The sequence below is a fragment of the Gigantopelta aegis genome, unplaced genomic scaffold (assembly GCF_016097555.1).
Source record: "Gigantopelta aegis isolate Gae_Host unplaced genomic scaffold, Gae_host_genome scaffold74, whole genome shotgun sequence".
Taxonomy (NCBI): domain Eukaryota; kingdom Metazoa; phylum Mollusca; class Gastropoda; order Neomphalida; family Peltospiridae; genus Gigantopelta; species Gigantopelta aegis.
In genome coordinates this window covers 46,600-59,099 of record NW_024537381.1, presented here as the reverse complement: position 1 = coordinate 59,099, position 12,500 = coordinate 46,600, and the positions used below count along the sequence as shown (strand labels likewise).

The following is a 12,500-nucleotide window of genomic DNA, read 5'->3' as shown; positions in this document are numbered from 1 at the left end:
GTGGCTATACCATCACGTTTTTGTTTGTTTGTTTTTTTTTGTTTTTTTTTGTACTGAAACGAATTTAATATTGAAATTAATGTCCGGCATACTTCGTAATTCACCCGAATCATGTCGTATACCCTCGACATAATCCCGAATGTTTCAAATTCTTTTCAAATCACTGGCATGATTTTGCAAGTAAGGCTTTGATTGGTCGAATGAAAGATCAACTGGATATGAGCTCCAATGGGCTGCTGTTAGATCCACATATAATAGTGGAGCTAATTTTAATTAGATTGTCATAGGAAGGACACGTGTAATAACAAGTGTTATGGCGTAATTTTGGAAAACGACGTCATAACATGACGTTGAGTCCCCAGTCCTAGCTCATGTTTGCATGTGAAATATGACGTTGTTTCCTTCTAGCTATGGTTGAAATATTTTAAGAGGGCCCTTGTTCGTCATTAAAAATAACAATAATAATATGAATAATAAAGTAATTATTACACTCGCCTGTGTGTTGTACTGATTTTACGAAACTCGTGTCAGGATTCATATATTACCCTCGCTCTCGCTCGAGGAATACACGAATCCTGACACGAGTTTCGTAAAATTAGTACGACACACAAGCTCCTTTAATAATCCAGGGGCGTAGGCTGGCGGGTTCGGGGGGTTCGAATATGAACCAAGTAGACCTTTTCTATTTTGATTTTGCACCACAAGAAACTCCATATGTATAAACCTGTATGTTTTAGTTCTGAAAGCGGACCATTTGCTTCAGCGTCCGAACCCCCTCCCCCCTCCCCCCTCCCCAGCCTTTGCCCCTATTTATACAGCGGATGACTTGAAAACGATAGTAATGACAAGGGTTTTTTTTGTGGTTTTTTTTTTTTTTTAGTTCATTCCGGAAAAGAAAATTATCTAATGATTTTTAAAAACAAATGCGACGGCAGAGCCAGCATTAACGTCCGCAAATGTGCAAATACAACATAGTTATCCACTAGTTATAAACTACATTGTGACTAGTAATTTTTCTTTAATATGAACGAGTATTATATCTTGTACAAACATACATCAAAATGTTATTGACATAAACTGTAAGAGAGTTACATTTACGACTTCGAAACATACCTTCATATTATCCGAAATATGAAAACTGGTGGAATTAACATTTTGTTTTGGACTTCCACGCAACTAATTGATGTATTTAATTGAGTTGTAAGTGTAGACGAATTTATATAACAGTGTTACCGCTTCGTCTAAAATGCCAGTTATAGACCTATTACCAAATACAATACATACAAATAGTACTGATGACAATTATGTTTTGGTTAACTTATACCTTTGATGTTATTTTGTAATTAGTTATTCCATGAATGTTTCTTGGATTTAGTTTTAATCAGTTGTATGTACGTCTGTTTTTCTCTGTTATTTTCTAATTAGTTATAGGTACGAGTGTTTCTCAGTTTCATTGTTTATGCGTTATATGTACGAGTGTTTTTCTGTGTTATTTTCTAATGTGTTATAGGTAAGAGTGTTTCTCTGTTTTATTTTCTAATCAGTTATATGGACGAGTGTTTCTCTGTGTTATCTTCTAATCAGTTATAAGCACGAGTGTTTCGCTGTGTTACCTTCTAATCAGTTCTTTGTAAGAGTGTTTCGCTGATTTACCTTCTAATCAGTTATATCTAAGAGTGTTTCGCTGTGTTACCTTCTAATCAGTTATATGTACGAATGTTTCTGTGTGTTATTTTCTACTCAGTTATATGTACGAGTATTTGTCTGCGAATTTTCTAATCAGTTATATGTACGAGTGTTTATATGTGTTAACTTCTATTCAGTTATATGCACGAGTGTTTCTTTGTGTCATCTTCTAATCAGTTATATGTACAAGTGTTCGTGTTATCTTCTAATCGGTTATATGTACGAATGTGTTTGTGTTATTTTCTAATCAGTTATATGTCCGGATATTTTTATGTACTTTCCTCTAATTAGATATATGTAAGAGTGTTTTTGTCTGTTAACTTCTAATCAGTTATATATACGAGTGTTTATCTGTGTTATTTTCTAATGTGTTATATGTACGAGTGTTTATGTTATCTTCTAATCAGTTATATGCACGATTATTTTCTGTGCTTTCCTCTAATCAGATATATGTACGAGTGTTTCTCTGTTAATTTCTAATTAGTTATATGTACGAGTGTTTTTCTCTGTTATCTTCTAATCCGTTATATGTACTAGTGTTTTTCTTTGTTATCTTCTAATCAGTTCTATGTACGAGTGTTTCTCTATGTTATTTTCTAATGTGTTATATGTACGAGCGTTTCTCTGTTATATGTACTTTTTTTTCTAATGTGTTATATGTACGAATATTTATCTGTGTAATCTTGTAAATAGATATATGTGCAAGTGTTTCTCTGTGTTATCTTCTAATCAGTTATATGTGCAAGTGTTCACCTACATTATATTCTAATCAGATAAATGCAAGAGTGTTTCTTGATGTTATTTTCAGTTTGTGATTATGACCACTATGGCTCTCTGTGCAGTGCAGGTTGCTCCAACAGACACTGTGATCAGACTAACGGAATATCCAGGTGTGACAAACTAACTGGGCGATGTGACACTGGGTGTGAATCAGGCTGGACTGGACCAGATTGTACAAAGAGTAAGATCATTATTACGTTCATAAACATTATATTAACTTATTACAATATTTTCACGACTTCTTTTAATAATCGTTCGTTTACCATTATTAACATTTTCACAAGCGCAGAAACAGTACGCTGAGGAGCGGTTAGGGTAATAACAACGTACAGTTGTATACCAAAAATGGTTCTTTTCAACTCGATGTTTAAACATCGTACTATTTATAATCATTGTTGGTAGTCTAGTCTACATATATATATATATATACAGTGGACTCTGTCTAAACCAGATTCTGTGTAATCCGGATCTCTGCGTAAACCGGTCCATTTCTAAAGCCCCGTCCAGCTACCGTTTATCTCTTAGGTATAAATCTCTGCCTAATCCGTACTCTGTCTACTCGGGACTCCGGATCAAAAATCAAGAACGAAAGAACCGTTCATGCATTAAATACCTCTGTCTACACCAGATTGGGATTTGACTGAACGACGGGCTGCTTAATTAGTTGAACAATGATCGTCACTTGCCGAGTAATCAGGAAGCCGTCGCAAGATCAAATACAAAATGTAATCACACTGTGTGAAGTTTACTCTTATTGTGGTAGGCCGTTAGATCTGGATTTGAATGAAATCTGTCTAAACCGGTCCTTTATGTAAACCGGACTATTTCGACGGTACGAAGTGAATCCGGTTTAGACAGAGTCCACTGTATATATATTATATATATAACTTGAGGTACAAAAATAGATTTTAAAATATGCCAAAACTACTTCGCAGTATATTGTTAACATTTCACTGTTTGCAATATTATAGAATGTGAAATATCAGAACTGTTTTGTAGTTTATTATTAATATTATATAATATAAAAACACTGGAACTATTATTAATATTACAGAATGTCCACATGGTACATTTGGCAAAGGTTGTAAAAAATCCTGCGAAAACAGACATTGTCTTGAAAACTCGCTATGTGATCACGTGGCTGGGAAGTGTGTCGGTGGCTGTGATCGGGGATATGAACCACCTGATTGCACTATGAGTACGTATGTTAAATCAAACATCTATGATTGGGGCAATATAGTCACTATTAAATTATTTCAATTATATGGCAAAAGCCAATTTTAATTAAATACAAAAATTAGTATATAGTTTATTGTTTGTTTAATCAAACGATTTTAACTGAAAGAGTGAATTAGTTACATCATTTCAATTATTTGACAACACCTAATATATAAATAAATAACCAGCGAACAAATAAAAAAATGAACACACAAATAAATAAATAAATCCATGAAGGTGCATTTTATTGTTTGTATAATCAAATGTGTTTACCTAAAATTACATCAGTTAGTGTACCGGCCTCTCTCACTAATTGGTAATAATTAACCACTAACCCACTTTCCTGCCTATACAGTCCAGATAGCTGAGAGGTGTGCCCAGGGCAGCGTGCATGAACCTTAATTCGATATATGCACGACAAGAAATTGAAATGAATAAAGATACGTGTGCGAGTGAACCTTAATTTGATATAGGCACGTCAAATACTACCTGTCACACTGTATTGGTACTTTTTAACTAAACATATTTATCAAACTGTATCGATATTTCTAGACTGCAAATACATCTATCACACCTCATTAATATTTTCAGACTGTAAAGATACCTTTTACACTTTACTGATAGTTACATATTGTAAGTTGACCCGTCACTCTACTAATTGGTTCAGACGATACAGAAATATATTATACTGTGTTGTTTCACTGTAAATATATCTATCACACTGGATTGATATTTCCACACTGTACAGGGTGTATACTACCAAATCAAATCCCATAGACGACAATAGTAACAAATGTGGCTAAAACTCCTACCTGCAGCGTATCAATCGACATAAGCGTCACGGATATAAATACTACCACCCCTCACCCTTAAAGTGAATCAGAAAAAAATGGGGGTCAAGCTGCGCATTTCTGAGATAACGGGTAGCCTCTATGACTACACTAGGTCCGCAAAAAATTCGTGTACTTTTTTTACAGGTACCCCATACATGTTTCAAGGGCAATGCTACTTTACACAGTGGTACTACATGAAATAAAATGCATACATTTTTGCCCAAATGAAACTTTTTGTTATACAACCAACACACTCACATTTATCACCAATCACAGGACTTGTGGTGTACACTTCTCTATCAAAAGTTGGGAGTACCTCGAACTTTGACCCTGCCGGAAGTTATTTGGTTTAGTACTACCTATAGGGACCTATCATACTATCATGATATTTTTCAGACTATCACATTATTGTAAACATTAATATTTACCATTTAATATTATACCGTAGAACACTATCCTGAGCTGTTTGGGTCGTAGGTTCAAACCCTCTCAGTGTACGCATTAAGTTTTCCCCTATCGTATCTACTGCGCCACGACCGTGGTATATACTGTTGCATATAAAAAGAGACCTTGCTACTGTTGGAAAAATGGAATGGAATATGCTTTCTGGAAGACTATTTGACATGATTATCAAGTGACTGTTTCAGCATATCATTCAGATAAATTGTGTTTTGGATTTTTCGGTCTACAGATTTGAGTTTGTTTACACAAGCTTCGAATTAATATTTAACATTGAATGTTTTTGCTAGCATGTGACACTGGCCTGTATGGCGCCGATTGTTCACGTATCTGCTCAGGAAGACATTGTCTGAATAAAGCTGCGAGTTGTAATCACGTGACTGGTTCATGCGGAGGAAAGTGTGAAGAATCCTGGAGAGGAAAAGACTGTACTGGTTTGTTCTTTTTGTTGTAATTTATGGTTAAACTCAAATGTGTCCAGGATGGTAGTCGATTGTACCGGTAAGTTAATATTTATATGTTATGTTCTAAATAGCGTATATAACGACAGCGACAACTTAAAATAAGTTCGCCATAGTTCGTTTGCTACAAAAGGGATCCGATGCATTGACATGTAAATATATAGTAAATAAAGCCAAAACATATGTATGTATGTATGTATGTATTTATGTATGCATGTAAGGTGTATGTGTATGTGTATGTGTATGTGTATGTGTATGTGTATGTGTATGTGTATGTGTATGTATGTATGTATGCAGTTAACAGAGCCATTTTAATGACTAAAATCATACATTAAATATATGTTATTGTTTTCAATATATATATTCAAGGGGGTTTTGGTCATTCTAAGATGTGTATTATATGAAACTTAAATTTGTATTCCTATTTAATGTTGTTGGATTGGGTGGGGGGGGGGGGGGGCTTTTGTACGTAATTACTGGAAAATAAAATATGGATATACAAGCAGTAGGACAATAGACACGTTGTACATACAAAAGACTAATATTAAAAACAAGAAAAATATTCAATGTGTTAATTGTCGTTAAAAGGAACTATTAGTCGGAAACATAACTGGTAATGTTAACGAACATGTCCTAAGTTCTTTAACATTACCAGTTTGGCCACTTTGATTGTATCTACTTGTATCTTCTGTCTCACACAGGGTGTGACGGGAAATTCGGCAGAGATTGCAGCTATTCCTGCAGTGACAGGAAGTGTAGAGACCCCCCAGCGCCATGTCATCATGTGACTGGATCGTGCAATGGGCCGTGTGTTGCTGGTTGGCAAGGAATAGCCTGCAATGTGGGTGTGACCGAGTCTACAGGTAAGGGGGGGGGGGGGGGGGGGGGTCACCTGATACAATATTAATGTTACTTTCTTAGGTGACTCACGCGGACATATATACATTGATATATACAACTATGCACCTGGAAAAACATTAAGCGTCGACTGCTAATTTGGCCATGAGGTGGATCTCAAATCTCTGGCATAGACACCAGAACGTGCTATTTCCTGAAAAAAGTCATTATGTCTTCGATAAATAGGTACAGCCAATAATAATGACATTTTAGGAAGTGGAACTTATATTCGTGGACATTCTATTGTGTGCCGAAGACTGTTGTAGCTTAAATGATCAGCATGGCGCAGCATGATTCATTGTGATTAGATTGCCTATAACGTGCCCTCTTCCTCCATATAGATGTCTTGTGCGTTCCTGGGGTTGGTTTTCCAATGATGATTCTTGCTCTTCTAGACTGCTTCTGGTGGGCCCATCTTCTGTATATTAGGTTCCTTGGTGTCCTAAATGAGTTCCAGCGGATTGAGGTCTGGACTCGCGTTGGGCCAAGAGAGGTCGTGATGTTTTCTGTTGTAGGAATTATCTTACCTGCTGAAAATGGTGAGGTATCGCATGTAGATATATCTGGTAGTCAGTGTGGTTACTAGAATGTCCCACAACGATCGGATCCAGGATTTGACACCTGCACGTTTCTCCCGTACGATTCCTCTTGATCAAGGACCTCTGTCGGACGATTGTTAGCGTGGATAGCCATTTTGGTTGTTGTTGTTGTTGTTTTGCGTCCATACCCAAATATGTCCTCAGGATCAATCTACGTCTCCCAAACGCCATGCCAAACGATGGCATAGAACGCTTGAACATTCTCCTTGTCCTAAAACCTGATAATTACACATAAATCCCGCCCAGTGCATTTCCTTCTTTATTTTATCTGTATCTAACAGCCACCTGTTCACTGCGACCAGCGGCCACTATTTTGGACCAAAATGAATGGTTAAATCTGCTATAACGGCCACAAAAGTACAATGACACTATTGTTTGCCCAAAATGGTCAGAAGAAGATATATATATATATATATATATATATATATATATATATATATATATATATATATATCTATATACAGTCGATTTTCGATAACTCGATCTTGTTAGGGACGAGGAAATAGTTCGAGTTTCAGGGAGTTCGAGTTTTCGAAATTAATATATAATAAGAGTTCAAATTTGAAATTGCATTGCAGCTGGTTGCAGCATTGCAGCTGGTTTATTTTACTTAATATTGTAAGAAGCCTTTGAGAGCAAAAACAAACAGCACTAACAATTATTACAACTGCTCTTTGAAGTTAACCAGACTGCGTCTGTAATTAAGTATTACGTAGCGAGGCTCTCCATCACAGACGAACACTGATAACCAAACAGGACCATTTCATTCCGCTTAGTCGGCGATCTATTATCACCCTAATTATCACCCTAATCCTGGACAGCCAAGACCACCCGAGAACGAGTGTTGTTTGATTGTTATATTGGTAGTATTTTGTATTATGCATCGGAAGTATGGGGTTCACACAAGCGAGCTAATATTGAGCGTATTCATATGGAATTTTGTAATAAACTATTGGGTGTTAACAAATCTACATGTAATGTAATGATTTATGTGGAACTTGGTCGTTATCCATTAAGATACCAGCGGATATATAATATGATTCAATACTGGTATAAGCTGTTGGTGACATCTAATTGTATATTGTAAAAATGTTATGAATTTTTGTATGACAGAGTACAACATTATAAAGAACAAAACTGGCTATACCACATTAAAAAGGAATTGATTAATTTGGGTTTGGGGGGATATATGGTTTAATCAAGTACTATATCCTGGATGTTTATCTGTAATCAAACAAATAATTCTAGACCAACCTATGCAATATATGAGGAGTGAACTTGATATTTCGCCAAAATGTATTATGTACAAATATTTTACAGATACATTCAATCTGCAATTTTATTTACGGAAACCACTTCCAGTACTTTATAGAAAATATGTGTCAACATTTAGAATGTCATCTCATATGTTAGCAATTGAAACTGGCAGATATAGTCATACACAGCGACATGATAGATTATGTTGTCACTGTTTAAATGTTATGGAAGATGAGTTTCATTTTATCTTAAAATGCCCCTTATATACGGATTTGAGAACAAAATACATTAAACCTTATTACTGGAAAAAAACATAATTTTTTAAGCTACTGCAATTATATAATGTACCAAATTCTAAAACTTTATGTAATTTTGGAAAATATTTATATAAAGCAGTTAAATTAAGAAAAGACGTTTTTTAAGGCATTTTCCGTATGTGTGTAGTTTATTTGTTTCATGTGACATGTATGTTTTCTTGTTTATTGAAGTTTGTTCTCCTGTGGTTATGTATTTTTGTTTATATATGACCAGATGAGCTGTAAAGCTTAATGTGAATAAAGAACTTGACTGCTTGTTTGACATGATTGACAATACATTCGTCTTTAAAATACTATCGGCAATGACAGTTTGATCAATTCACATGCGTCGAGTTTTAGAGGTGCATACTCTATTAAATCTTTATGGCGGGACCAAAGAATTAGGTCGAGAGATCGAAGTTATTGAGTTTTCGAAGTTTGAGTTTTCGAAGGTCGTTATTACTAGTTCGTATAGCAACTCAGCCGGGACCGTCGCTTCAAGTCGAGATATCAAAGTTTTTGAGATATTGAAGGTGGAGTGATCGAAGTTTGACTGTGTGTGTATATATATATATATATATATATATATATATATATATCGACCTGTCCCAGTCACACAAAAATATATTGTTGTACTAAAGTCGAAACAACGCGTCATTAATCGTGTGTGCATCTTATGTCTGCATTATATATATATATATATATATATATATATATATATATATATATATATATATATATATATGTCGGTAATTTAAGGTGACATGCTATTGGTTGAAGTAAGGATTGCATTGATCTTATACATGTATATTCGACCTATCGACACTGACAGGTGTGATTTCTGCTAGTCACGACAGTACGACAGTATGTTCAGCCATTGCACATAGACAAACCAACCGTTTTGTTAATGTAGAATGATTTCTTACCTGCAATCGTTTGCGTGTCGTGCACTAATTTAATGTAAGGTAAGGTAACAGAATGCAGTGAAAACCAATCAACGATAAATTACTTTTTCATAAAGTGTGTTACAGTGTATTTCAGCAAAACGTATTAAATGTATCCTTTGTATAACCTTTTCTTTGAATAACATTTTTTATGTAGTAAAACAATATGTTTTTCTCTTTATTTTATATTTTTATGACGACTGTTTATACTTTATGCATTCCAGTTGAGTAATGATTTTTATAGTAAATTATTTTATTGGTATTTTCCTTCAACTGTATATAACAGCCACCGGTCCCTAACGGCCACTTTTGCCAGGTCCCTTGAGTGGCCGTTATATACAGGTTCGACTGTAAAGTAACTATTTTAATAGGAGAACGCACATGTTTGACCACAATAGAATTAAATCTCAGGAATTTACTGATCAGATAAAACAACGTTTTATGACATCAAACACCGTCACATTTAGCACTAATGGCGGAACTGGTACAGTTTTCTGTGCATTTATAAGTTGGGAGCACTTTAAACGAAGGTACAAAAAAGAAAGACATTTTCTAGGTGACTCACATAATATGCAGCGATGATAAACGACCGGTGTACTGTGCATCAGTGCAATGTGTGTCTGAACTAGGTATTTCCAATTTGGAAAATATCTTCCATATTTACGTTTCTCATGAGCTCTCGTTGTGTTGGTTTGTCAAGCTAGTCTAGGGCGTTGTAGTCCACCTTCTATATTTGTTGGCACCCCTACCCAATATGGGTCCGCCCAATATAAGATATTGGTTACGCCAATGAAAAGTAGGGTGATTTAAAGCCCTGTTTGTAATACACGCTTTAGTTCTTATAGTTTTAAAGCATATATCCTTCCTTGTGATAATATAATATTGCATTGATCACACTTGTGATGTTTTATTTTTATTTAGACGGTGGGTCCACGATTGTTGCAATGGCTGCTATAATAGGAATACTTTGCATAATACTGATTGCAGTTTCTGGGACCTTCTTCTGGTAAGTGTTTTCTTTTCTTCCTTCTTTTAACAGTAAGACACTAGAGTGCATTCAATTTTGAAAATAAACACGTATTTATGAGTACAGCGCAGGTGCCAAAAACGAAACATAGAAGACATCATTTTAACATCCGTCACAAACGCAAAATAAAACTAATTGGTAACAACATATAAAAGAAGAAATACATAAATAAATAACAATCAACGGGTCTCGGTATTGTAATTGCTCAGCCATCGGACTTATGGCGTGTAGGTACTGGGTTCGCATCCCGGTACCGGCTTCCTCCTACTTGTTTCTCACTAATCGCTATCTAACCCACTCTTCTGGACAGACCGCCAAGATAGTATAATTGTGTGCCCAGGTCAGCGTTCTTGAACCTTTATTGGATATAATCATGAAATAGATATTTATTAAAATAAACAAACGAGCACTCCTTTATTTGATAATTCCAGGTACGTCAGACGGCACAGGACGACATCAGGATCTATAACTAAAGAAAAGACCAGTGTAGAAAACAAAGATGGCGGACACTATGAAAACGTGGGCAGGCAGACCGGTCGAAAACGAGACACCGCGAGAGTTGACGTTTCACATGAGAGCGGCTATGTGAATTCACAGAAGTCACGTGGTACAGATGATGTTCCGCTGCGCCCCATAGGTGATAGTCATGAAAGTGGTAACATTAACGAAGGACAAGATATCCAGCTGAACGAATATGAAGATATCGATTCATCAGAATCAACGCAGAATGCCTACGATAAAATAACAAGTTAAAGGCATCCGCTTCATTTCTGACAACCGCCACACTGACGACTGAAGGATAACTATTTTGGGGCGAACACCACGTCATTATTTTGTTTCATTAATAGCTGACAAGGAGTTTCAATAATTTGTTCCATATGAGTTTGTACAGCATAGCCTGCTCCATATTTTGTCAGTAACAATGAAAATACGTTTTCTATTCCATATAGGTTAGTTTGTTTAAATGTAATTGTGTCCGGAGGACATCATTGTTTGCTCAATACTTCGTTTGTTAATATCATATAAATAAGTTTTCTTTTCATGGAGGAAAGCATAGTGCTTGCTTTATAGTTCGTTTGTTCAATAACATATAAATAGTTTTCAATTTGTTAATATGGAGGACAGCATTGCCTGCTCGATAAAGGTTAGTTGATTTAAATGTAATTGTGTTTGGAGAACGACAATGTCTGCTCTATATTACGTTTGTTGAAATTTTTTAAAATAATTTTCTAAACGTTATGGAGGACAGCATTTCCTGCTATATAGTTCATTTGTTCAATAAAATATAAATAGCTTTCAAATCGTTAAGAAGGAAAGCATATGGCCTTCTCCATAGTTCATTTGTTAAATAAAACATAGTTTCGTGTGGGTTGTATGGAGGAAAGAATATGACCTGCTCCACAGTTCGTTTTTTCAATAAAATGTAAATAGTTTCCTGGGTTTTTTTTTTTTATGGAGGTTAATTTATTTAAATGTAAGTATGTCTGGAAAACCACACTGGAATGCCTGCTCCATAATTCGTTTGTTCAATAAAATGTTAATATATGTATTTGTTTTAATGGAGGACAGCATATTGACTTGTTCTATAGTTGGTTTGTTCAATAGCATATACATATTTTCTGTGGGTTTTCTTATGGAGACCACCGTTGCATGTTCGAAATTGGTTAGTTTATTTAAATGTAATTGTATGTTGAGGACAATATTGCCTGCTCCATAGTTCGTTTGTTCAATAAAATATAAATAGTTGTATACTAGTATTTGCTTTTTATAGAGGACAGCAAAGGAAAAGGACCATGTGTCTGATAACCTGCCCATGCCGGCTTGTCCATCCACGAGGACTTCCAGCGTGAATGTATTCATACATAATCCCTTCTGATGGTCCCCCAGTAGAAAGTAGGGTGGACCTACCTAAGATACCGAACCTTACCCATCTCAAACGTTGAGAATAATGTGGCGGCCACAACAACTCCGTATTACAAATACTTTGCTACGCCGAACACGATTGTCCAAAATGTCATGTCCCACACTCAAACAGTCATATTC

The 12,500-nt window shown here is 35.5% G+C and overlaps 2 protein-coding genes across 4 annotated transcripts in view; one reads left to right on the top strand and one right to left on the bottom strand.

Annotated features, from left to right (window-relative positions):
* The window catches only part of LOC121367258 (multiple epidermal growth factor-like domains protein 11), a 123,162-nt gene extending 110,959 nt beyond the window's left edge, over nucleotides 1-12,203 (top strand). For 2 of the 3 annotated variants that reach the window (XM_041491373.1, XM_041491372.1), the window contains exons 6-11: nucleotides 2,495-2,647; nucleotides 3,521-3,664; nucleotides 5,267-5,410; nucleotides 6,139-6,300; nucleotides 10,352-10,436; nucleotides 10,889-12,203. In XM_041491373.1, the coding sequence (XP_041347307.1) occupies nucleotides 2,495-2,647; nucleotides 3,521-3,664; nucleotides 5,267-5,410; nucleotides 6,139-6,300; nucleotides 10,352-10,436; nucleotides 10,889-11,210 (1,010 nt within the window). In that variant the 3' untranslated portion in view covers nucleotides 11,211-12,203. The remainder of the gene's footprint in view (nucleotides 1-2,494; nucleotides 2,648-3,520; nucleotides 3,665-5,266; nucleotides 5,411-6,138; nucleotides 6,301-10,351; nucleotides 10,437-10,888) is intronic. The other variant, XM_041491371.1, reaches the window with a different exon arrangement.
* LOC121367260 overlaps nucleotides 1-12,500 on the bottom strand; it is a 52,690-nt gene that overhangs the window by 35,131 nt on the left and 5,059 nt on the right. The window lies entirely within an intron of this gene.